We start from the raw sequence: 26,393 nt of genomic DNA, 5'->3' as shown, positions 1-26,393 counted from the left end.
AGGACCCGCTACGTGTCTGGTTGGGAGGGTGGAGATGGCGGCGCAAAGCCCGAAAAAAAGAAGCGTAGGCGGCCTCTGTGCAGGGGCTTCGTCTCTCCTGAGGGCGGCCAAGGCGCGGCCGACATTCTAAGCGGGACTCCTGAGGGCGGTTATTTCCAATCCAGAACTGTGGCGAATAGGCGAGGGGCGGAGGGAGGCGCTTATGCCCAAGAGGCTTCACAGTCGGCGGCGCTTTGTCGGGGCGCTGAGCGGGGAGGCCTTCATAGCACGCAGCTTCCACGCATCATCCTCAGCCGCCGGCGAGCAACTGCCACGGAGGCCGGTTGGAAGCCCAACGGCTTTAGCGCGCTGCCTGCCGCCTCACAGCGCCAGCTGTTCCTTCCACACAGCTACCAGCGGCCTCTGCGTTCTTTTCCGTTAGAGGAACGGCAGCCAGCGCCCAGGCAGTTCCTAACGGAGAAACCTGAGAGGGGTGTGTGAGGGGGGAGAACAGAGTAAGCGAGGAATGCAAGAAGACTACGAGTCCCAGCAGCCCCGGCCAGCACTACATCTCCCGTGGTTCACCTATGACAGAATGAGGTCCTGTTAGGAGACGGAGCATGTAGGGAGGAGGGAGGTGGGCGTGCGCGCCTCTTCAGAAAGCAGCGCCGATTGGCTGAGGTGGAGTGCGAGGGCGGGACTACAGTAGCATCGCCTTGGCTCGAGAAAGAAGGGAGCTCAAAATTTGAATCAAACCCGGTGATTTCGGTTGTGGCCGTTATTAAGGGCTGCGCTCTCCTCTCCGCGTTGCTTAAATATGGAGTGGGCTAGAGAAACTTAAGAATCGAAAAGCGACGATGCCCCATGAAGCTCCCTTTTTCTTTGGTGTTTGAATTCGTAGTGCTTCCCACTTTAGGATCGCCTCTGCTCGTGGGTGGTCCCCAGGCTGCGCATATTTACTCGGAAGCACTGTAAGTCCCTCTGGAATCCAGTAGGGCTTGATCCTACGCAAGAAAGAGCTTTTAATCTGAAGTTAACGCCCCTACAAGGATGTGCCTAGGGATGTCAGTTCTCCTCCTTAATAGCAATCCTATGCGGAGGGGTAACTTCCATTGAAGTAATGAGTGTCATTATCTCTCTCCCTATGGCTGTGAACTGACTTCTTCATGTACATAGTCTACTGGCAATCCCAAACCGCACCAGTGTCAATAATGATTCCACGATGTGCTATGTAGTTGACTGCTGGGGTTGGATGTAGCAAAGAAGATCAGCTTTAAATCCTTGCTTTGTTCTGAAACTCATTTGATGGGGGGAGCTGTGGCCTTTGAAATTAGCCAGTTCTAATCTGCCTCATGTGCAGTTAGACTAAAGGGAATGATGTTAGTTAGACTAAAGGGAATAGTGAGATAATTGAGAATAATTACAGATAAGGATACAATAAATTTCAAGTATATTTAAGTATAGTTACTTAAGAATCACATGACATATGATGCTTCTCTGTGTCTTGTTAAAGATGCAAATGACAGTGCATGGAATCAGACAAGAAGAACTATAACATATTGCAATGTTATCTAGATGTCAGAAAATATATCAAAATGAAAATCTATAAAAGATGGGCATATGTGCATCCATTCCTTCTTTACTATACTGTATACATTATGTGGAATGACAAATTATTCTAAATACAGCTTTTCCACTATTAGGGGAAATATGTATGTCATTTTTATTTGTGTTTTTATAATGCAATCTGGATTAGGCAATTCCTGCACTGGAAATCTCACTTTCTTCTGCCTATTTGAGTTGAATGATGAAATCATTTCTATTTAGAGATGGGATTACAATTAGTGAACATCCTTATCTTATTCAGGTTGCTTAAAGGACTATATTTACACTCTTTCCCTCTCCATTGACGTTTGTCTTGTTTGTTGCTTAATCCAACTGCATTGCTAATACATATAAAGCACACTGTGTAATCCTATCCTTTATTCAGAAATAAGTCCGGTTCAGTTCAGTGGTAAGTGCAATATAGTATTCCATCCTTAATTGCTTTTGTTGACATTAATTAAAAATGTAGGGAAGAGTAATGCATACAGTAGGTAGCCATATAATTGTTAAAATGCCTTAAGGCAAAAGACAACAGTAACAGTCTGCACAGGGTATTCAGGAAGATGATGGCTTAACTCTGCATGATATCTTTGTGATGGAAAGGACTAATTGTATTAACCATGATACCTTTTTAAGTAAAAAAAAGTCATGTAAATCTAAAATAAAATTTCTAACACCTAGAAGTATTTGAACAGAAATATTTAATTAGAGGAAAAATGTAAAAAGTATTATGAATGTGGACTATATTACTGGTATATTATATTATATTATATTATATTATATTATATTGAAACACAATCAAAACTTTATTTGGAAATTATTTTCATTGGAATACTTATTTATTTTTTATACTTTTTTACTGTTAAGACAGTATAACTCACAAGCATACATTTTCATTATATTGTTTTAATTTGAAGAACAAAGTGAAGATATTGCAAACTGTTAAGAACATGATTTTATCATGCCCAAAGATGCCTGGAAAAAAGTTAAGATCAACTTTGAAGCTGATTGAGCTTCCATTCTTTGTATACATTCTTTATGTCACTGATTTGTTAAATAAAAATTTGTTAAATAAAAATGTTTTGTTTCAAATGGAAAATTTTCCATAACAATTTTTTCCTTGCACATCATTGGTTTTGAATACAAACAATGTAGATGTGCAATGTTTAGATCTTTGCTTATATATTGTGTTGATCCTGATGACATGTAATTACCATATTTTTCGCTCTATAAGACACACCAAACCACAAGACGCACCTAGTTTTTGGAGGAGGAAAACAAGGAAAAAAATATTCTGACTCTCAGAAGCCAGAACAGCAAGAGGGATCGCTGCACAGTGAAAGCAGCAATCCCTCTTGCTGTTCTGGCTTCTGGGATAGCTGCGCAGCCTGCATTCGCTCCATAAGATGCACACACATTTCCCCTTACTTTTTAGGAGGAGAGCAAAAAATACAGTAGTTCTTGTTATGAAATGTTGGCGGTTTTACATCAAGATGCAATACATAAGTTCTAAATATTGATATCCAAGGGCAGCTTTATATGGATTCCCCTCCTTCCTTATTGGCAGGGGGTGGAACCTTATACTGAGGGCCACATTCCTCTGAAATAATCTTTTGGATGCCTTATATTGGCAGTGGGCAGAGGCAGAGTTGGCAGTGGTTGGGCTAAAAGTCTTCTAGAAAGGCTACCGTTTCAAACCTAAAAGTTTTCTAGAAATTTCCTGCAATTTCCAACCTGAAGCAGCCCCAGGTAAAACATCTTGTAATAGTCCAGTGTTGAGGTTAACAGAACATAGATAACTGTGGCTAGGCCATCTCTTTTTAGGAGAGTTGTAGTTGGTATATCAGCCTCTGCCCATAGAAGGCTCTTTGTGCTACTAAGGCTTTCTGACCCTTAAGAGGTAAAGGTGAATCTAGTAGCACTCCCAGAATGCACATCTAATCCTTTTAAGGAGTATACATTCCCTTTCGTAGTTGCTGAACACCATCACACTTATTAGACAAGTTTATGGACCCTGTTCTGGTCCACTGCTGTTCCCAAACACTGGTTCAGCACTTTTTCTGACTTACCTGCAAAAGACAGCTAGACCTGGGTGTCATCATCAGATCAATGACACTCAACTCCACATATGTAGGTGACCTCTGAACAACTTGCCGAAGAAAATGATCTTTTCAACTGGCTGGTTGGGTCCAGTGAGCATCCTTTGAATCTGTGGCAAGAGAACAGGATATTTCCTTACTTATTTTATTAACAAAATCCAACTTCAGTGGTTTTCCTAAATCTGTTCTGCTCCCACCATTTAATATAACTTGGACCCTCTTCACTCTTAACTTACCAATAACCTGCTAACTGTGATATAAAGCCAGACAGATATATGTACTATATTTAGGAAATATATTGTTCATTACAAGATTATGTAGCGTACAAGCTTATGTGGTACAGTCTCTTTAAATTGACATACACTTTCCTTGTTAATTAGCTGTAGCTTGTTATATACTCTGTTACTAAAGCAAGACAGCTTTGGCGAACCTTATTAAAACTTTTTGCCCAATTGCCTTTGTATTTACTCCACCACAGTTAAGCCTCACCAACACGATAAGTGAGGAATTTTGCTGAAGGGTGGCGCTGTGGGTTAAACCACAGAGCCTAGGACTTGGTGATCGGAAGGTCGGTGGTTCGAATCCCCGCGACGGGATGAGCTCCCGTTGCTCAGTCCCTGTTCCTGCCAACCTAGCAGTTCAAAAGCACATCAAAGTGCAAGTAGATAAATAGGTACCGCTCCGGCGGTAAGGTAAACAGCATTTCCGTGCACTGCTCTGGTTCGCCAGAAGCGGCTTAGTCATGCTGGCCACATGACCCGGAAGCTGTACGCCGGCTCCCTTGGCCAGTAAAGCAAGATGAGCACCGCGACCCCAGAGTCGGCCACGACTGGACCTAATGGTCAGGGGTCCGCTTACCTTTACCAGTGCTTTTGCCTGGCAGTGGAACTGCCTCTCACTACTTCTTGCTCAGCGCTGTTCTCCCCTCATCTCTTATGCCTGACCCAAGTGATTCAGATACCCCAACAAGTCTTTTGCCACCAAGACACTGCCTTTCTTGTACGTATTCTTTCTCAAGCCTCTTCCTCTGCTGTCTTCGGGCAGTGCACCACAAACACCATGAACTCCTTCACTGACCAGCACAGACTTGACTTCTAGCTGACTAGCACCCTGCCATATATACACATCTTCTGGCCCTCCAGTCCAGCCCCAGCCAATCACATGGTCTAACGGAAAATTCTAACCCTGCAGCCACCAACCAGAACACTGCTTCTTTTGCATATTGAGAATTCTCTCTCTAACCGCTCCTGAGCTGTCAGCTGAAGTCTCCCAGTGACAGCTGAACCAACTTCCACCTGACCAGACAGGACTCCCCACATTAAACATTACAATGCACATTACCACACAAATGACAGAATCCAATCCACATTAAAACTGAATTCAAATAAGCAAGATGTCTTCACAGGGTTGAAGGAAGCATTCTTCAGGAATGATCCTAACAGCTGCTTCATTTAAGGTGGCCGAGACTACCCCTCCCTGCCAAAGAGGTGTTTAAATATCTGGACCCAGCTTGTCGGTCCTCCCTGCTGGATTCAATGAGCCAGGAAGGACAACGGTTAACCTTGCAAGTGGTGGGCCATTTTATTAAGCTGGGTTTTAATGTAGCCTGTATTAGTTTGTGGCACTGCACTGGTGTCATAGTCAACTCTGACAGTTGCACTGGCCTGTCTTCACAGAATTAAATGCAGCTTCCATGTGGCAGGTGTAGTGTCACAGGCTGGCCTCTGCCCAATCACATGTTAAGTCCCATCTGTCCCTCGTGAATGTTGCTTGTGCACTAGAGTTATTCTTTCACAACTTTTTACACAAAAAGCTATTCATGTGGAGTGGTTCACTGCTCTAAGGCATAGCTGTTTGAGGTGAATGAGCTCTGGAGACATCTGAGTTGGGTTTTCACACCTATGCAGACTCCCCACACCCAAATAGCACACAGAAACAGTCATTTTCACTGTTGTGAAAGTAACAACTGTAATCACATGATAGACTGCTTCACCTGAACAACCTACCACTGATAACAGCTACCATAAGGACTTGCACAAAGCAGCTTCTATGCAGTGGCCGTGACATGTATACTGACTTCAAACACTACATAGCACATAAATGCACAGCGAGGGTAGCCAGGAGGAGTGAGGCAAGCAGAAGTATAAACGACTGCCCATGTTTCTGAAGCCCTTTTTGGCCAATGCATTAACCAAATTACAGTACATGATAAATTGAGCTAAGTCATAATTGTTTGGTTGCACATTCCAGGCAGGATTTTAGGAAGGGCATAGTATAGGATTACATCACAGCAAGCACTTCTGTAGAGCAAATGGTTAAGCTACAGCAAGGGAGCATTCCTGGTGGCTAAGCTACAGGTGTAGTGTTTTCTTTCTGTTGAGAGCTCTTCCACCCTACGTGTGAGCATGTAGAATTTGCATGCAGGCTGGTTTTTTTGGTGCTTGAAGATCAGGTGGTTATAGTGGGGTGCCATGTCAGATGCATTGAATTCATTTATGCAACATTTGTCAGATGCAGTGAACTCATTTATATAAACTATAAATTATTGCACCAAATCTTCAGCAGGTGGGGCTAGAACCATTGGAAAACCAAACATGAGATTGCATGAATTCAGAGAATTCATGTCTAGCTTTCCTTTCCCTGTCTTCTTGTACTTATTATGCCAGTTAATTATTCTGAGGCAAAGTGTGCATAACCCCAGGCACAATGACCTAGAAATGTATTTGAAGCAAATAAGAATTTTGGGCAATCGCCAAAGGCACTGAAACTAACATAGGCGCTCTACCTGCCACTACAATCTTAAACATTTGCAGTAGTGTGTATATGGCATCAATGAAGTTTTGTAACACTATTCATAATATTATTCCTCACTTTAATTCAGACTTAGTGTGGTGCACTGCACTGGTGTATCTGTTAGTGCATCAAAATGTTGCTGTCTGATTAGTTAAGACATTATTTTAGACGTCATTAAGGGGACCTGGTTGATTAGGTTTAACCAGTTGCTGCTGCATTAGGTCTGAGAATTTTGCTTACTGGTTTTTTCTTTTGATTTATATCTGTCTTACTGGCTTCCCTCCAGCCCTATATATTTTTTCTTGATGGTGATTTCTGTGGGCCTTCTTATGGACCAATTCACAGAGAATAAACCTTAAAACACATTTTTGCTTCCATGGGTTCTGCTTTTAGATATTTAGTTTACATAGAATAAGTCTACAACTCTATACCCATTTCCTGAGAGTAAAGCACAATGAACTCTGCTTTGGACTATAGGACTGTCTTGTAAATCAAACTTTAAACAGTGAGTTGTTTAATTAAAAGAAGAAAACTTTACACAATTTAGGATCTAGAGAGCCAATTTAGATGAGCTAGGGCTATTGTCCATTGAGGGAGATTAGGATTTTCAACAGGATATTCCTGTCAACCCATGCTGTAATACCAAACTTCTATTTGTTTTATTTATAAATTTTATATCCCACTCTTCCTCCTACTGGACCTTTTGCAATTACCATGTTTTAGAAGTCTTTGGCAAGTAGCATGGGGGTCTGTAGTTGAAGAGACTCATGTCTATTGAAGAATTCATTAAACAGTCCTTTGGATCCTAGGCTTGCTGTTGATAAAATTAAGTACTTGCTTCATCCTTAATGTAAAGTGATAAAATGCAATAAAAATATTGGATGGCTGATAGTTCAAACATCATGAACAAGGGGTGATGTTCAAGTATGAGTGTCCACAGATGGAAGAGAATTTGTTAGCTGAACAGGGAGGCAGGCAGTTTTCAGCCGTTCTCCTGTCTCCACACCCTTCAGCACCCTGTGCTCCCCTTAAATCTCTTCCAGAAATGGCCCTTTGGAGTAGATTTAGAAGGTGTAGTAAAATGAAGTCAGGAGGGCAATTAAGCAGTGGCGTAGCGTGGGTTGGCAGCACCCGGGGCAAGGCAAGTAATTTGTGCCCCCTAACCTGTGGATTTGCGCCCCCTAACCCGTGGATTTGAGCCCCCTAACCCTAACCCCCAGATGTTGCGCCCAGTGCGGCCGGCCCCCCCTGCACCCCCCACGCTACGCCACTGCAATTAAGTCTCCCCTTTTCCCATAAGGTGATAGTCACCATTGCATATTACCCGAAGTTAATAAGCCTGCAACACCTTTTCATGTTGTGTCTGATAGTTTGTGTTAGATTGTTCCCTGATAGTTGTCTTTCTCAGTGTTACTGTCCTATAACATATTCTGGTCTTCTTTGCAGAATGAAGAAAAGTGAAATGTGTTGAGTTGCCTTTGAGGGTCATGAAAATGCCAGCAGGTATGTAGTATACGGGCTATAGTATTTTTACCTTTTGCGTTGTATGAACCATTTACTGTTAAATTTTATCTGTATAAAGAAGGGTTCTTATTACTGATTAGTATTTCCAGCATTGCAGACCTGGGTCCTGTTCCAGAGATGATAACTGTACGCCCAAAGACCCTGACAGCAACTAGTAGTGCATGTTGATATGCATCCATGTCTGCATTGTGATGCAGTAGCTAGTTCGCAAGGAAAGAATCGGCAGTATTATCACCACAGTGTCTGCTTCTTTAACTCTTAGCAGAAATGGGATTACAGATCCACCCTGCCAATCAGCACTTAGGCTTTTTACAATGAGGTTTGGCTGATTGGAAACGGTATTTGTTCTTGTTTTCTATGGCTAGCAGGAGTCATGGCCTCATATTATCAGGGATCGCCAACTTTTTGGGGCCTGTTTCCAACAGGAAACACTATTGTTAGCACCACACACAGCGACCAAGCACACACTACAACCTTTTCTATTGATGACAATAGAATTATTTGTTTATTAATAAATAAATAAATAAATAGATTGTGGATTGTGATGAAACCTCTGCAGTTCTAAGAAAGCCTTTTTCAGACCTAATTTCAGCAGGGGAAGGAAGAACATCTGCAGGGACCTTGGGTTCACCTTTGGCATGAATGGAAGATGATAACTGGGCTGTGACAGCCATTTTGAGTTAATAAGCTAATGAAAGTGATGAAACTGCTGTTTGACCTTTTCAGTGGAGAGTGAAGCCAAGGCAAAAACCAAGGTTCGTTTTGAAGAAATATTCCAGAGCCATGCTGACCTAGCAGATAAAAAGAAATTGAAGAAGAAAGCATCAGGCACGCCAGAGAACATTGTGGTGAGTTGGCTACTCTGTGAAACTTTGTTTGCCTGTCTTGGCAAAAGGGTTTTAAAAGAGCAAAACTTAGTGTCTCATGCTCAATTCTTTAAGAAGTATGAAGAAAAGTGGACTGTTCTTTGCAGTTAATTTCTTTTGGAAAGCAGAAATTGTTGCAGCCTTGGGGTTACAAATACCAGTACTTCAATCTCACGTCAGATTCATGACGGCTGTTTCTTTTACTATTACGCGGTTGGTAGTGGAAGTGGCCTACTATACTAATTTGTCCTTTTCCATACATGAAGGAGGTTCTGTGAATGTGAAAAGAAAAGCACTTTAATTATTTTAATATATGTTGTTTTATTGATGCTTATATTGAGAAAAAAAGGGTACTAGTACTTTATGCAGATATCTAAGTTCTGTGTGTCTCATCCACACTCTGTACATTTGGTTCAGGAAACAGCAGTGAGTTTATACTAATTTAATGGCCAAATTACAATTTGGAAATATCTCTTTAAATGGTTTGTTAGGCAGAATTTTTTAAAGATCTTGGTTACAATCATTTCTTACATTTTTGTCATGAGGACATTTTGTTAAATATTATTTCAGTTACACTAGATCTGTACACCCTCCTCCTCTCAGTAATGTTTATTTTAACAACATATAACACCATACTGGTAGGTCAATTTTCCAAATACTCTAGAATACATTTGAGGGATTTTTTCTTAAAATAAGCTTTGAAGAATATATTAAAAGCTTGGTCAAATCTAGAATCTTTTCATGTTTCATATGAATTCCATCTGTTGGTTGCTACATAAAACAATCAAGGCTCATTTAAAACTTCAGTGCATGCGATAAAATTAATAATGTACAAAATATTAATATTATAATACATATGCTTATAATTATATGAGGTGGCTGACTTTTCAGTGTTTTTGTCTTGATTGTAGCTTGAAACATTCAAAAATCATCTTGGCATTACCCAAGAAAGTGAAAATGATGAGGTAATTATAAATGATACTCATAACCCAGAGGAAAGGAGTCCACGGATTACAAAAAGCAAGCTCAGACACAAAGCCTCAGTTGCAGAAAAAATAAATAATAATGTTGTTAGTGGAGAGGAAAGCGTGCAAACAACGTCTAATAAGAAGAAGAAAAAGACAGTGTTACACGAACAACTTAATGAGGAAGAAAACCTACGTGAAACTAAGTTGGACAGTTTTGAAAAACAGATTCATGTTTTTTCAAAGAAAAAAACAAAAAGTGTGTTAGAGGCAGATGCATTTCATCAAAAGGGGGACGGCCACATAAAAAGTGCCTTGAATGGAATGAGAGGGAGATCTGAATTAGATGAGGAAGAGCAGCTAATTCAAGCCTATGAGCAGCAAGTGGCTGAGGAAGAAGCAAATGCAATTAAGAAGAAAATAAAAAAGAAACTTAAAGAACAGATGTCTGAATTCACCCCCAATGTTCAAAGCCAGGAAATGGCACTGAATAATGAAGTGAGCAAAAAGAAGAAAAAGAAAAAAGAAGTATCTGTTGTATCTGAAGCTCAAACAAGGTATAGTGGCGAAAAGCAAATTGGTGTGGATTTAAATCTTTAACAACTGTTTGATTTTCATTGCTGTTGTTGAAATGGAAAGAGTTGTATGGCTCTTCCCCCCTCCCCAACCTGGACATACCATTTTACAGGAGAAAATGTCATGGTGTTACCAGTTCTTCTCCCTCCTCACAAAGTTACTTTCTGAGTTGATGGGAAGCAATGAATTGTTGCTCCTGTGGGAGGTGAAGGCGGGAGTCAGGAAGGAGTGCAAGGTAGAGGAAGGTGGGCAAAATCACATTTGGCTTTATTTCTATTTCCCAGCTCAACTTCCAGGCACCAAACCAAACTTGGGGAGAATCTTTATTGGCTTCAATGCCTTTCTCTCTTAACAGGTTCCTCCCAGACACACACTATTTGTTTCCTATCTTTAGAGAGGAGAGAATAGAATCCTAGGAAACTGCCTTATACCAAGTCAGACTGTTGATCCATGGATTTCAGTATTGTCCCTGCTGACTCGTAATGGCTCTCTTGGCTTTTTGACAAAAGTATCTCCCAACCAAACCTGGAGGCTGAACTTGGATCCTTCTGCATGCACAGAAGATGCTCTCCCTCTGAGCTAGGGCCGTCCCCTTTCCCCTTTGTGTTGCTTGGCAAAAGAAATATTATCATCTGGGTTGAGTGGGGCTGTGCCCCTGTTGTCTGTTGCCTTGGTGACTGGGTGAATGGTTCCCACCACATCATCTCTTCTCAGCTTGTTGACAGCCTCTGTTCTGGAACTACTCTTTGCATGAACCCAGCTTGGTGGGAAGAGATGATTCATTTGTTTCACTTTCCTTGCTCATCTCTAGATCTCACTTCAGGGGGGCAGTTAAGTCTAGGGATGGTAGGAATGCATTTGCAATACATTGACCCTGCCTTAAGTTTACATGGCCTCCTTTTCCTCCATCAAAGCCAGGGGAGGGGAACTGGATCCAGTCAGTGGGCCGTGCTACAAAGGAAAATCCAAGCTGATCCCAGCAGGTTTTAAGTTACTGCTGGTCAGCTGATGGGTCTGCTTTCTGCTGGTTGGCGGTGATGCCAGCAAGCCTGAAGTTGCCGTCCCACTCCCTTCCCCTTGAGCTCATAGGTGCACCAACATCAAGCTGCCTCCTGGAATTACCAAATTCCCAATGGGGAAAGTGGAGCTTCAAGTCACTGTTTGAGTTCCCTGTGGCAATCACTGTGCCACAGCTAATCCCAGCAGGAAGGGATAGATGCTGACATCAGGCTCTACTTTCTATGGTGTTAACTGTGCTATAGAGCTCACCATGGGGAAATTAGTAGTGCAGCCAATAGCAGCTGGTCTGTTCTCACTACCAGTCATCTGATCATTGGTGAAAGCAAGCCTTCTTTGCCAATGAAAAATCAGAAGCACATTCTGCCTGCTTCACACTTGATCTGACATCTGGTGCAAGGCAGATGGCCATGACTTTGGTGAAATGGTTTTGTGGGACACATGTCAGGCATAATTAAGACTCATGAGCTGGTGGGGACACCCCCCCCCCCGCATGGCTGACCTCAACTAACCACCTTGGCTGATGGTTGGAGTGTTCCTTACTTGTATCTCTCTGGCAGACAGCAGTCATTATTTTGGCAGGTTTGGGCAGGGCTGGGTGTATGTATACATTCCCTTGTTTAACAGCGAGACTTACTTCATTGCAGTGCAATGTCCCTCTCTGAACTACAGAATGACCCAGAGGAAGAAAATACCTGCAAAAAGAGATCATTGGAAAAACCGCTCATATCAGAATCTAAAGAGGATGGTGTGCTAACAAAGGAACAGGAACTGGAAGAGGATATTGAAAAACAGAAATCTAAAGGAAAGAAAGTGAAAAGAAAACCAAAAAAAGGTTTGTGGGGCTACAATTTGAACCTCTGCAAATGTGCACATGAGTACAGAGCTCATGTGGCTGCATTGTGTGCTTTTAGTGACCTAGACTACACCATCCTTGTGGCAAAAAAGTTGTCTGAAGTTTTTCACATGTGACCCACTGTGATTTTGCACAAGTGAGCTTTCCAAACCTAGGTTGAGTGGTAGCATGTAAAATACTAGTTTGTGCTCATCCTGGCTGATTATCTGCTTGTGCAGTCCAATTAGACTGAAAATTCTACTGTGAGCATAGAGGGCGAGTGAGTTGCCCTTACCTCACATTTATTTCAAATAAATATTGAAACAAGGACTCGTTTATTTGTTCAAGAATGGTCCTGCTATGTATGAGTAACAATTTTTGGAAGTGGTCTCTTCGTTTGACCACTTGAAACATGTTGGAATATGTAATTAGAAAGTTCCAGCTGCATCTGCTTTTTGTGTGTGTGTGTTAAACTGATGTTCATGTTAATAGATCACACATAAAAAGTAATGTTGCACATACTAATAGCCTGAATTTCTATTCACCTAGCCAGTTTTTGTCCAGTAACACATGCCTAGATATAAGCAAACATGCAGTTGAATATACTAACTGGTTTTTCATAATGCATTGTAGAACTAGCGGGGCTTGGTAACTACAATAGGTGTTTTCAATTTAATTTTGATAATATTTAATTCTCACTTGAGACAATCTTCCTTCTGCTCCTAGTACTAGAAGAAAATACCCCGAATGCTGATGAAAATACATCACATGTGACAGATGGAAGTGTTTCACCGGAATCAAAACCTGTTTATGATGATAGCCTGGTTTTAGGGGTTTACATCCATCGAACAGATCGACTTAAAACTGATCTCATGGTATCGCATCCTATGGTTAAGGTTCATGTGATTGATCAGAAAACTGGTCTATACGCCAAGAAAGAAAATAGGTGATGTCATTCACTTTTAAAGTTTCCTATCTCTTATCTTATCTCTCCAGTTTTCCCACATCAAATGTGATTTACTGTAAAGACTTCTCAGTTGAGTATTGGTGTCCCTGGAATCTCTTTTCTGCTTAACTTGCATGTTCAGGATTTTAGTTTGTTTTCATAGATGTGTGCGCTTATTCTCTTGAGTTGCAGTTGAACACTCTGGAAATATATGCAGTCAATTGCAGGAGAAATGAAAGACTACAAAAAAACTGAAATTCAGTTACTTTTCAAAGTTCATCCTCAAGAGACTTTTCTGTTTAGGTAATGTTGCCCATCTATAGAGGGCAGGGTAGAGTGTTCATCAGATAATGCCAGAAGGTGGACTGAATGAGAGGCCAACATGGAATAAGGGTTGCATCAAATCCCAGAGTAGCTTCTAATACATGTAAAGGCCAGAAAGATGACAGCAAAGAAAACATTACTCAACTCTGTACTCGAATAAGATTTAAAGCTGCAGTCCTATGCAAGATTTCCTTGGCAGTCCCCTTAAACTAAGTGGAACTTAACTTTCAAATAAATATGCATAGGATTAAGCTATGCCTCTCATATGCAAAATCTCTTAAGTGTGATAGGAAGCACACTCCAAGCATAGCATGCCAAGTAAATGTCAGGTTTTAACCAGCAAAAAGAATGGGTTAAAATGGTTAAGCACAAAGCACAGAAAAATGCACATTTCCTTTGTAAGAATATAGACATGAATTTACAACCATTTGGATTATTTCCTTTATCTGTGCCTTTTTGTCAATGTTGTGCTACATTTGCTTTGAGCCAAAGTTATTCAAGCTGTCCTTGCACTTCACAGGGCTGTGGATATTGTGCCTAGAATAGTCTGAGTTGGAATAAGTTTAAAGCCATCTGACACGTGGCTGTTGAACATTTCACATACACACCCTGGTAGCATGAATGCTAGACTGTTACATTCCCCATACTTCCCTTTTAAGCAAAAGTCTAGCACAGTTGGACTGAACAGAATTTATTGTTTTTATACAGCAGCCGATCTGTTTCATCTTTTTATGAACAAGAAAAAGTGGGACATATTCTTCCCATTATGACTCAACCGTATGATTTTAAACAGTTTAAGTCAACACTTCCAGAATGGGAGGAGCTAATCATTTTCAATGAACGCTTTAACTATTTCCTTCAAGATACTGAAGAAAGTCCAAGGATAATCCTGTTTTTTGAGGTACAGAATGAATTACCATTTCATCATGTTACCTTTAATTTTGGCAAGTATCTTTTAATGTTTTAATTCATAGGTAGGTGGTATAGGAATTATGGATTGTGCCCATTCATGTAAGGACTCCCACTCGCACAACAGAATTTCTCTTTCCCCATGCATCCCAAAATCTCTCTTGGGGGTTCCTCCAATATGGTAGAGCCAATTTCTGTTGTTTCGGCCAGGGAGGAGAAGTGCAGGGACATGAATTGGTACTAGAGCATCAGCTTTGCATGCAGGTCCCAATTCAATCCCTGGTATCTCCAGATACGGTTGGGAAAGACTCCCTGCCTCCAACTCTGAAGAGCCTCTGCCAGTCAGTGTAGACAATACTGAACTGCTAAGGCAGCTTCTGTGTTCCTAAGCAGAAGTCATTGCTCCTGTAGATAAGCCAGCTGACAATAGCAGGTGCAAGGTTCTCTCAAAATTTCTTCTTAGGCCTCCTAACAGCTTTGTAGGGGATGCCTGGGAGCTGGGGAAGGAGACAAAGTATGCAACAAAGAAGCTGCCAGATGCAATATTTGAGATTTTTCATTGATCCTTAATGAATATCCTGAAACATTTTGTTTTTGTTCTTGTTTTTATTATGTATTTTGTGCTTTTTTAGCCTGTATTTTTATGCTGTGAACTACTCTGCTATCTACAGATGAAGGGGGGTATTTAATCTAACAAATGGGGAAAAAAACCTTCCTGAACATGCCAGCTCTACATGTTTTTCTGCTAAGAAAACCCGTATCCACCATATTTGAGGGGTTTCTGCTTGTTTATTCTAAGTGAGCTCCCACATTTTGAGAACTGAGATGTGCCAAATGCAGGAAAACTCTGGAATTCTCCCATTCTGGGCATACACACACACAAAAGCAGAGCTCACTGGCATGGAGGTTCTTTCATAGGCCCCACTCTACCCCTGCAAATAGCATTCAGAGCCAAAAGAAAATGACTTAGAGAAAAAATATTCCTTGTCATAATTGTTGATTGATTTTAACTAAATAAAACTTTCCCCCCCAATTTGGTCAGATACTTGATTTTCTGAGCATGAATGATGTAAAGACCAACTTTGATGTACAAGCTAAGGAAAGTGGCTTTCGGAAAATCTCTTGGGCATTTCTAAAGGTATTTTATTTATTTTTTTAAATGGGAACTTTCCCCCTAAAGTATCCAAATAAAATCTAAGCAGAAGTGAACTTAAACTTCTGTGTTCAGTGGTGAAACTATATTTCAATTGTGGTAATAGATGAACTGCAAGCACATTTGTCCGATAAATGTACAAAATTTAGATGGGGTACCTTCATGGGGTACCAAAAAAAATCCCATGAAGGTGTTTTGTATGAAGGTGGAGTTTAGTGCTATTGTGTTTCATAAAGCCCCATGTTCCCCCTGTGTTTATTGTGATATCCTTTCAGAACTGAATTTGAGAATCTCTGTGTGCATCTCTGCAGCATCCTATGGTAGAGATGGTCATAGAATAGACTGACTGAAAACAAAGAATCCAGTTACCAAGGTTCACCAAGAAGTGCACAAAGGCCTGTACCCCTGCGCCAAAAATGAGCCCTAATTCTGTTCTGAGTGGCTTTTCAATGTCAATTCATCCATACAGATGAAGTTATAATCAGATGATCTGCTGATACCTAACTGTGTGTACTACATCCTCCCATAGGAAACCTGTGCCCACTATCTGCGGTTGCCAAACTATAATGTTGTGGTTTTAAATTGTCACATCACAAACGGGTTCGTCTTTCTTTATTTAAAATTTGTTTATTCTGTATTTACAACCTGCATCATAACCAATCCCGGGGCAGTTTATATATTTACAAATAAAACAATAATGCTAATTGTTTATCAATTAAAAGAACCCACAAGAAACAGATAAAATACTAAAAACAACAATAATTGTCAAACTGCAAAGCACTTCCCTCCTTCCATATAAGGCTGACTAGATTAATATTTCACAAAATCCCAAGTAAATAAGTTGGTGTCAACTCTGCTTCAGAGGGAAGATCATTCCATGAACAGAAATGAGAAGGCCCTTTATGATAGCATGATGTACCTCTTACAGCAACAGAACATCAAAAATGGACTTCTCCAAAGTTCTACTAGCATTTAGCTTGTAAAAACTACATCATTGTCACCCACAACTAGTAATCACACATTTTTTCACTTTGAGAATTTTGTCTTTTCAGCTTGTGGGTGCAAATGGAGTTCTGAATGTTGGTGGAAAACTACGTCTCCAACTATATTGCCCTCCTCCAAGGTCCAGATCGCAACTAAATATTGTGGAAGTTTATGATTGGTGGGCAAAATGTCCCAGAAACCATTACCCCTCAACACTGTATGTAACTATAAAGGGCATTAAACTTCCAGAACATGTAAGTTTAAGTTGCATGTCTACCAACTAAACTTCAGTAGAGATGTATCTGTGGGCGGTTAATCTGAGAAAAGTTTTTTTTTGTTGGCCTTTTATAACAAGCTGTAGAACGGAAACAATTGGCATGTTCCCTTAAATACTTGAACATTTCACATCTGGTTGTTCCTGTCCAGTCATCGCTGGAACTTTGGTTACTTTTCTGCCAGCCAGGTGCTGAATTTTGTATTTAAAGGGAAGGGAGAGAGATCCATGAAGCATTTTCAGCTGCTTCTTTCATTCAGTCTGGTGAAAATCTGCTGAAGTGAATAGACTTGCAATAATAGAGATCTGTCAAGGAACCTAAAATATATCTGTGTTACATTTATTTTATTTTTAAATGTACAGCTTTTAAGATGACTCTTTCTAGATTTCAGAAATATTGGTCAATTCTGTGTTAAATTATGCAGTTCTTTTGGATTGATATGTAGCATTAGTCATATTTAGAGTAGACCCACTGAAAGCAATTGACTTAAGTAACAGAAGTCCCTTTCAATGGGTCTACGTAATTGGGGTATGGCTTTCTTGGATATCACCCTGATAGTTTACATCTGCCAAAAGAAATTTGTCCTACTACACTTTTAATCTATTTGTAGGTAGATCCTTCTTTACGGTCTATGATGGCTGTTCAGCAGGAATATCATTCTCCATCATTCTTGGACCTGCAAAGTGAAGTATCTAAAAAAGCAAATAGTTCTGGACCACATGTGAAAAAAGAAGAACTACATAAGTGGTCACGATTTCCTGGACAGGCAAGAGTTTTCATACCTTTGTACATAAGGATTGTGTTTCTAGGGTGCAATCTAGAATTGTGTAGCAGCACTTTCTTGTTTTCAAGTGTAAGCACAAAACAAATGGTTTAATCCCCACCCCCCACCCCAGTGTATGTGAAAAGTCCCAACCACTAATAATTTCCATGTCAACTGTGAAGGTTTTGCAGTGTTGCAGTAGAGGCGTGCGTTAGAAATTAGCAGTGAAGTTTAGACAGTCAAATTAAGAAACAGCTTAATAGAAAGCATGAAAATTAGTGTTAGCATTATTATCATTGTCCCCCAGATTTCTTTGAACCTGTTGAGGCAGTACTTTTGTCCACAGGATTCTTTTTCTTTTAATTGTTTATTTTTAATTGAATGGGTATATATCTTTAAAAAGCAAAACAACCAAGCTAACAATTACATACCAGAATTCTACTTAGCTGGTTGAATGGGAGAAAAAGCTTGTTCCTCAAGCTCATGCATTTCTTCCCCTGCTTCCCTCACTGTAGAGAGAAAGCGACGCATGCTTTCAGAATTTGGCATGGTGATTGCAAGATCTACCTTACAGAGTCATGGAGATCCTACATTTAAACATAGGTTCTCTGATGGCAAAATGGCCTGTTACCTTATTCGTGCTTTTCAAAGAAGCATACTTAAATTGACCACTTTTATTTTGATGGAAAAGCAGTCCTGGGGCTCTAATACAGAATGTTCTCTAAACCAGAACAGGGGTCTCGCACCAGTTTCTCATTGATTGCTGCTCCACTCCCATCTCTATCCCACCAGGGTTAAGCAAGTAACTGGCTCAGGGCTCAGATCAGCACCCCATTCTCCCATGCCAGTGAACACACACACATCTGGCACCGTTCCATTTTTTCTATGTTAACAGCGCGGGTTTTTTATCAAAAGTTTGCTGTAACAGTCTATCACTGATACCTTCCTGGAAATAGTTACAATTAGTTGATGATGAAAATACCACTGTGGGAATAACGGCTTGCTTTGGAAATGCAGGTTTGCCGTATACCAAATAAGCATCTGTTTTCCCTACGAGCGGGAGATATGGGATGTTTCTGTATTCGCTTTTCCGAAGACGGACGAACCTTAGCAGCAGGCTGTGCAGGAAGAGATGCTTATCCTATTATTTGTAAGTCGCAGCCTTACGGCGTGTTTCACTTTTAATAAAGGTAAAGGTACCCCTGCCTGTACGGGCCAGTCTTGACAGACTCTAGCGTTGCGCGCTCATCTCACTCTAGAGGCCGGGAGCCAGCGCCGTCCGCAGACACTTCCGGGTCACGTGGCCAGTGTGACATCGCTGCTCTGGCGAGCCAGCGCAGCACACGGAACGCCGTTTACCTTCCCACTATAAAGCGGTACCTATTTATCTACTTGCACTTTAAGGGTGCTTTTGAACTGCTAGGTGGGCAGGAGCTGGGACCGAAAGACGGGAGCTCACCCCGCCGCGGGGATTCGAACCGCCGACCATACGATTGGCAAGTCCTAGGCACTGTGGTTTTACCCACAGTGCCACCCGCGTCTCTCACTTTTAATACAGAGCCTCACTTTTAATACAGAGCCTCACTTTTAATACATAGGTAATCACTTTTAATACAGAGCCTCAAAATAATAAGTGTTTTTGTCTCCTAGTTTCATGTTTTTGAAAAGATTACCCTAAGACACAAGTGTTACAGTACTTTTGCTGCATCCTCTTGCAGGCAGAAGAAATTGGTCAGTGGGACAGCTGAGGGAGGCGGTTTTCAGTTTAAGACTGGCAGAGGGGGCTCTCTTGGTAATTCCACAGTCCTGAGGTAGCCTAGGAGAGGGCATTCTTTGTGACAGCCCCTAACTTATGGAATTCCTTCCCCACATTGATTCATTTGGCACCTTCGTTATGTAGCTGTGTCAGATGCTGAAGACACACCTCTTTACCCTGGCCTTTGATACATGAGAGATATATTTTACAATCCATCCTGTTCTTGTGGCTGTAATTTATTTAAAACTGTATTTAATTTGCTAAAAAATTCTTTAATATTGTATTGTTTATTTATTTAGTCATTTTAAAATACAACATTTAAACATTTTATAAATAAATAAAAATAAATAACCTGCCCTGGACCTTATGGTGAAGGGTGGAGTAAGAAATCAAATAAATAATAATGATAATAAAAAATGCAACAACAATAATAACAACTGATGTAACAAGCAGTTAAGTTTGAACCACTTGTCAAGCCTCCTTGGGCTCCATGATTGAAGAAATGATGATTATGATTATATCTAGCCCATACTGCCAAAGGAGCTCTGGGCAACAAACAAAAGATGGGATATAAATATGGAGCGGGGAGAGAGAAACATATAGATCTTAGGTACTCTGAGATGGTTCCAGAAGGGTTTTGGGAAGAAGTAAGTGTTGAGGTATGAAGGATGAACGTGAGGGAGCACGGCTCGGAAAAAGCAGCAAACTGCTACAAGCAAAAGAAGTGACATAGAAGAAAGTTTGCAGATAAAAATATGTGTAGAAAATGAATGTGGCTTACAGCAAATGATAGTGTAGCCAGTAATGACTTTTGCAGTATTTGTGGTTTCTCACCAACCTTCCCTATCGATGAGCAGTTATGTAGCAGGAGAAAAGGACACTGAAATAGTATTATTGTTCTTGAATTGGAGTGCTTTATAATGCCATTTTGCGAAAACGCTTTATTTAAAAGTTTACCACACACACATAATTCTCATTCAGCCACTAGATGGAAATAGATACTTGCATGCTTATTTTAAATTTAGACTCTTAACATACATCTGGCAGCCACATCTGAAAATCAGGTGCTGGTGGAGGCCGGATATAACTATCATGTCCAGTAGCTACTGGTAGCTTATTCTCTCTGCATTCATTTAATTTCCTTTTAAAGCCATCTAATCTGGTGACTATTACAACATCCTAGGACAGTGTGCTTGTGTTTGTGTGAAGTACTTTTTGAAACCAAATAGTTTCCGTTTGGATGCTTCCTTGATGTTCATGATTTCTTAATTTTACCTATTCCTAACCCCTTAAAAAGCTTTTTGTGTTTTCATCAGTATATGAGATTCCTTCTGGGCAAAACCTGGTGGAATTTTATGGACACCTGAACATTGTATATGATCTTTGCTGGTCAAAAGATAACCAGCATCTCCTTACCGCATCCTCAGATGGTACGGCAAGGTTAGTATAAGTGAGTTCGTCTTATGTTAATTCACTTTATGGTACCATTGAAATATTATATGTCTGCCTCTTTCCCTTCTTTTTCACAGACAGGGTGTGGGAGAATTCCATGACAGAACCACTACAGTTCCACTGCAAGGAGAGTGGAAGTTTTTTGTTTGTTTGTTTTGCAACTGCTCCCTACCTTTAGGGCCTTAGTATGTGTATGGGTGTTCTGGTTATTTAATAAATATCATCCTCATAGGATCACTTTTCTGCAAAAGCAATCTCTTGAGGAGAAAATAAAGCAAAACCCTCCACTCAACCATATTCTACAGACATCTTTTTGACTGTATCCTGTTCTCTTTACCCTCACTTAATATAAATTTTTACTTTTTATTGTTGCCCTTTCACTCTTGCACTAAAGAAGAGATGAGGATTTTATTTTTATTTAATGCAAACCTCCAGTTACAGCAGTGACACTCTGCTAGGTTATACTGGCTAAACTGGCATTTCAAAATGGCATTTGCATGGGGGAAAATACTTAAGGCGTTTAAAGTTAAAACAAAACAAACCACAAATTACTTCTTAAGATAGAGGACAGCACAAAAAACAAATGAATGTAATTTGGATTCTTTGTAGTAATTCAGTGAAGAAATGATATCCATTCTGGATATCTGGCTAGCATATGACTCGGTAATTAAATCACATACTGCATTTTCTAAAAGACATTAAGTTAACAGTTTCCTAAATATTGTTTCCTTCTAGAATGTGGAAAATTGAAGCCCAGGCTACATCAGCCGTGAGAGTTTTCCCTCATCCTTCCTTTGTCTACACTGCTAAATACCATCCAGTAGCTGAATATATTGTAGTGACAGGATGTTACGACTCTGTGATTAGAGTATGGAATGCAAAAGTGAAGGACATTTATGGGCAGCTTCTACAAGAGTTTGATGGTCACAAAAGTTTTATCAATACATTGTGCTTTGATGCAGAAGGCAAGTTTTGAATCATTTCACTCTGATAATGCTGTATGCAACAATTTAGCTCATTCATCTTTATAATAACTCTTGCCAGGTGTGGCGTGACTGTTATCATTTTGTAAATGGAGGCTGAGAGATTGTGACAGCCTTGTTGACAATAGAACGTGGCTAAGCAGAGAGGGGAAAGGGGTGTGGCTGATCAGCAGGGCCTGTGCCACCTGCAGAATCTTCTTCCCATTCATGTCCTTTTTTAAAAAAAAGACAAGGTCCCTTTAATCAAAGCGCAGCATGAGAAAAGCATATTATGTGCATTGTTCGATGCAAATGGGAGCCAAATGCTCATTAAATAGAAATAAATAACTAAATGATTGTGTGGGGAAATTCATGTGATTAGACAGAATGTGAGATGACTAGGATGGGGGGAAAATGATCACATTCAGGGTTGCATGTCATATGTGGCATCTGGCCAGTGATCTCCCATGTCACATGTAATTTTAAATTGGCGTGGTTTAACATTAACATTTTAAATACTGTATATTTATTACAGTAAGCCACTTTGAGGCCTACGTCGTGGAAAGTGGAATATCGTTTTTTAATTTTTTAAAAAAACATAATTGGGCCCTAAAACCACGAGACTAGCAGTTGTTCTACACTTTATGTGTCCATTGTGTGCGCCATGAAAGTTTCCCCGAACATACTGGTGTTTCCCCATGGCAAACTTGTAAACTTTGTACTTGAGTACTGCTTGCAGCTCTCCCACACCTTTTCTCACACCTATGTAAGGTGAGAAAAACTGGGTGCTAAAGACTCAGCTCTGGAGACAACTGAGGCACAGGGTGAAACAAGAGTCACAAAAGAAACAGGAAACAGGCATTTGGAGCAAAAGAAAGAGATGCAAAAGGGAAAAGAGATTTGACTAGAAAATATTTTCTGACTTGCGCTATCTGAATACTGTGAGACATTAAGTAAACAAATTACTATTTTCTAGGATTTCATATGTTTTCTGGAGACAGCACAGGGCTGATCATCATCTGGAATACTTTGGTAAAAGGCAATTCTCAATCGCCAATCCAAAACTGGGGAATTGATAAGGTATATAGATATTTTAAAGTAATAAAATAACTTCTGTGCATGCAATTTTATGGAAAGATGCTGGAAACAAGTAGGTTTGTAGCCATAGACAGGAAAGCTTTGAGTTTTGTTCCTGTTAGCAGTAGGTAAGTGGTAGGTAGACAGGATTCACCAAACCAGTCCTGCCAGTGGGATTCCCTGCCCTTTCCCCCTCCTTGAACCCCCTTGAGAAAGGGACTGAAATTTTGAAAATAAAAGTGGTGCAGTCACTTAGAATAGAGCAACTTCCCTATGAGAAAATGTTGCATCATTTGGAGCCCTTTAGCTCAGAGGAAAGGCGATTAAGGAGGAATATGATAGAGGTGTGTAAGATTATGTACGGTGCAGAGAAAGTGGATGGAGTTTTTCTCCCTCTGGTATAATTCTAGAACCCGGGGCCATCCACTGAAACAGCATTTTGAAAGATTCAGGACAGACAAAAGAGCGTACTTCTCCACTCAGCACATAGTTAAACTATGGAATTTGCTGGCATAGAATGTAGTTATGGTAATCAACTTGGATGACTTTAAAGGAGAATTAGACCAATTTACGGGGGATAGGGCTATCAGTAGCTACTAGCCATGTTGGCTATGTTCCACCTCCACATTCAGAAGCAGTATGCCTCTAAATACCAGTTGCTGGGACTCAAAAGTGGGGACAGTATGTTGAGCTCAGGTACTGCTTGTGTGCTTCCTATAGTCATCTGGTTGGGTACTTTAAGAACATAATTCTGGACTATATGAGTCCTAATCCAACAAGGCTCTTTGGTGTTGAGATTCTTCTCCATAAGAAGTAGTGTTGGCTGCCAATTTAAATGACTTCCAGGGGGGATTAGACAAACTCATGGATGATAAGGTTGCTAGCAGTGATAGCTCTGTAGTTAGTATAGGAGCATAGACACTATGCCTCTGAATAGCCTTTGCTCAGAATCAACCATGGGAAATGGACTTTGCCGAGGTATCTGATCTCCACAATGGGTTGCTAGACTAGATAGGCCTTTGCTTTGATCTGGGAGGGGGCTTCTGCTTATGAGTATACTGTGTTGCATCCATGGTTTTACTAGCTCTGTCAGTGGTGTTTTTTGTAGGAGATAAATGATGATGATTTTAAAGGGACCGCGATCAATCATTTAGAGGTACATCCAAATGGAAGGCGTTTATTGATCCATACTAAAGACAGTACTGTGAGAATTATGGATCTCCGAATGTAAGTATCTAAAAGTGACTTACTTTGTTTTAAAGCGTTAAAATGATATCTGGGTATAATCTGTTATCTTTTCTTTCCACACACTTAAAAATAACCTAAATTTCCCTATTATTTCCAGGGATAGTAGGAGCACCTTAGACCTTCAAAAAGTTCTTCCTTCTGGGGGCCACAAAACAGTATGAATCTAAAAGGGAGAAAGGGGCTCCTGAATTAATTCTTCATTGTTAGTGGGGTAGATAGGGTTTTCCCTGGATCCTACTTATATTTGGGGCCTGAGCCCAAGTATTTTTAATTTTCAATCATTAGCAGTCTTTCCTTTGCATTTTAGTTAGTAGGTGGGAGATTGGAAGTAGGAAAGTATTACTAAAAGAAAATCCTCAGAAAATTCCCTAGAACCTTCTAAAAGTAAGATACCTTCACTGATTCCTCAAGAAGTTCTGCATGCTTGCACAAGGCCTTATGAATGCCTTGAAAATGTTCTATTGTACCTTCACAGATAATCCAGCACCTGAGAGTTATTGTAGATACACAGAGGGATTTGGTATTCAGAGAGGTGCAGAATTACAACCATTTATCATTCTGTCCCTATAGCAGTGCAAGAGTTGAGAAACCCTTACCTCAAAATAAAGACCTAAACTCAGCTATGGGGGATGATGGTGGGTAGGAGTGAGCCTACCAGTAGAGGTACTACTCTTGGACCTCATGGATGTGCCACTACCTTTGGAAACAGAATCCAATTTAGGATGAAGATTCATTTCAGGATGTGGCATTTTTTTCACCTTCAGTTTTGGCTTCAAATGAGACAGTTTGAATTCTGACCTGTTGCTATTTCTACTAACCGAGAGCTATACCTTATTTCTGTTTGACTGTATATCAGTTAAATTTCAAAGGATTAATTGGAATTATGATGATCAAAAGTCTTGGTACTGAGAGCCTCCTATTCCTTTGGATGATGCATCTAGATTGACTCTGCCTCTATCAAATGACTCTGAGGGAGGGTCATTCTGTGGTCTGAGGATGTTTGCCTACCACATCATGGAGCTAAAACTCATAGTAAAGTGAAATTCAGCTTTTATAACATCTTTTTGAATTTTTTTCTAGCCTTGCCACAAAGAAATATATTGGCGCAACAAACTATCGAGAAAAAATCCGCAGTACTTTAACACCATGTGGAACATTCCTTTTTTCTGGAAGTGAAGATGGTATAGCCTATGTCTGGAATCCAGAAACAGGTATGGACGTTCATTATTTTAAGCTGTTTAGAAAAGAACTATATATTTTTTTCATTTACAGGTTAACATATTTTAAATGAGGCTTTTCAAATAACTTTGGCATAGAATCAAAAATGCAGATCTGTTTGCCTTCTATCCATTGCTTCCTGTATGCTGATTTAAGTGACTGATCTTTTTGCCCCTTTCTACTTAATTTGGAAGAGGTGTTTGTTTGTGTGCGAGAGGGAGTATCTGAGTTAGTTCACATACAAAAGGCTTTAGCAATCGCTGCTCTCTTTCCCTACCCACTGTGTGCCACAGTTTCTTCACCTACATTCTGGTTCTTGGTGATCCATAGTTTACTGCTTTGTCTAAACTGGGCAAACTGTGATCAACTCAAACCATACATAGCCCTCAAATCCAGGGTTTGATTGGGTGTGAATAATCACTGTAGCTTGTATCCAACAATTTCATCTTGCTTGGGCAAGGACTTCTGTTTGTGCATGAAACATCTCCATTTGTGTGCCCCTCAAATGTGTTTGGAAGGTGGGGGTCACTCAACCCTCCAGATGTTCAATAGTGAATGGTCTTGGGGTAGAAATAGTGCTGATTCAAACAGACTCTAAGTCACATGTGGCACAGCATGAAACACCTCAGAATGAGGTGTGCTATTTTCTGAAAGAATGAATTGGGTTCCAAACTGAATTTTGTAGTTGGTACACAGCGCTAGTTTCAGGTTTTCTTATCTTTCCCACCTTTGATTATTTTTCTAACTGGCGGTCATTTATATACTGCTATGGGCTTTCCTCAATACTTTTACTGATACAGTTGACATGCACACCAACAAATAAAGTTTTTCATTAATGTAGACACAGCATAAAAAACACCATAGCAACAAAATAGAGCAGCAGATAAGTATTTTGTACCTGTACAAAAGGAAAAGAGGAGAAGCTAAACATGCTATGAGCAGGATATTTGCCTATAATTCTCAGATGGCAAGTATGAGATCATTCTTAGGTCATTGGACTCATTTAAGTCAAACTAGCTCTACTAATGAAGAAATGCATGGCCATTTGAATACAGCTCTGTCTAACC

The 26,393-nt window shown here is 40.3% G+C and overlaps 1 protein-coding gene and 1 long non-coding RNA gene across 8 annotated transcripts in view; one reads left to right on the top strand and one right to left on the bottom strand.

The window, feature by feature from the left end:
- Positions 1–26,393, top strand: part of AHI1 (Abelson helper integration site 1) — a 66,151-nt gene that overhangs the window by 253 nt on the left and 39,505 nt on the right. For 2 of the 7 annotated variants that reach the window (XR_014006336.1, XM_081187857.1), the window contains exons 2-16: positions 7,923–7,979; positions 8,727–8,848; positions 9,778–10,388; positions 12,072–12,259; positions 12,986–13,205; positions 14,238–14,430; positions 15,481–15,576; positions 16,644–16,829; positions 17,461–17,616; positions 18,631–18,763; positions 20,686–20,809; positions 21,557–21,786; positions 22,760–22,863; positions 23,969–24,087; positions 25,189–25,319. Coding sequence is in view for 6 of the 7 variants with exons in the window: in XM_081187857.1 (XP_081043983.1) it covers positions 7,964–7,979; positions 8,727–8,848; positions 9,778–10,388; positions 12,072–12,259; positions 12,986–13,205; positions 14,238–14,430; positions 15,481–15,576; positions 16,644–16,829; positions 17,461–17,616; positions 18,631–18,763; positions 20,686–20,809; positions 21,557–21,786; positions 22,760–22,863; positions 23,969–24,087; positions 25,189–25,319 (2,629 nt within the window). In the remaining variant the exon portion in view is untranslated. Of the gene's footprint in view, positions 1–696; positions 951–4,944; positions 5,140–5,168; positions 5,255–7,922; positions 7,980–8,726; positions 8,849–9,777; positions 10,389–12,071; positions 12,260–12,985; positions 13,206–14,237; positions 14,431–15,480; positions 15,577–16,643; positions 16,830–17,460; positions 17,617–18,630; positions 18,764–20,685; positions 20,810–21,556; positions 21,787–22,759; positions 22,864–23,968; positions 24,088–25,188; positions 25,320–26,393 lie in introns of those variants that run through there. The other 5 variants (XM_081187859.1, XM_081187858.1, XM_081187860.1 and 2 more) reach the window with 5 other exon arrangements.
- The window catches only part of LOC308583698, a 78,624-nt gene continuing 69,868 nt past the window's right edge, over positions 17,638–26,393 (bottom strand). Inside the window, exon 3 of the long non-coding RNA XR_014006356.1 lies at positions 17,638–18,122. This is a non-coding gene — a long non-coding RNA (uncharacterized lncRNA). The remainder of the gene's footprint in view (positions 18,123–26,393) is intronic.

The sequence above is a fragment of the Podarcis bocagei genome (assembly GCF_964188305.1).
Source record: "Podarcis bocagei genome assembly, chromosome: 3".
NCBI lineage: Eukaryota > Metazoa > Chordata > Lepidosauria > Squamata > Lacertidae > Podarcis > Podarcis bocagei.
The sequence above is the reverse complement of the archived record's forward strand: the minus strand, read 5'-3'. Positions and strand labels throughout refer to the sequence as shown.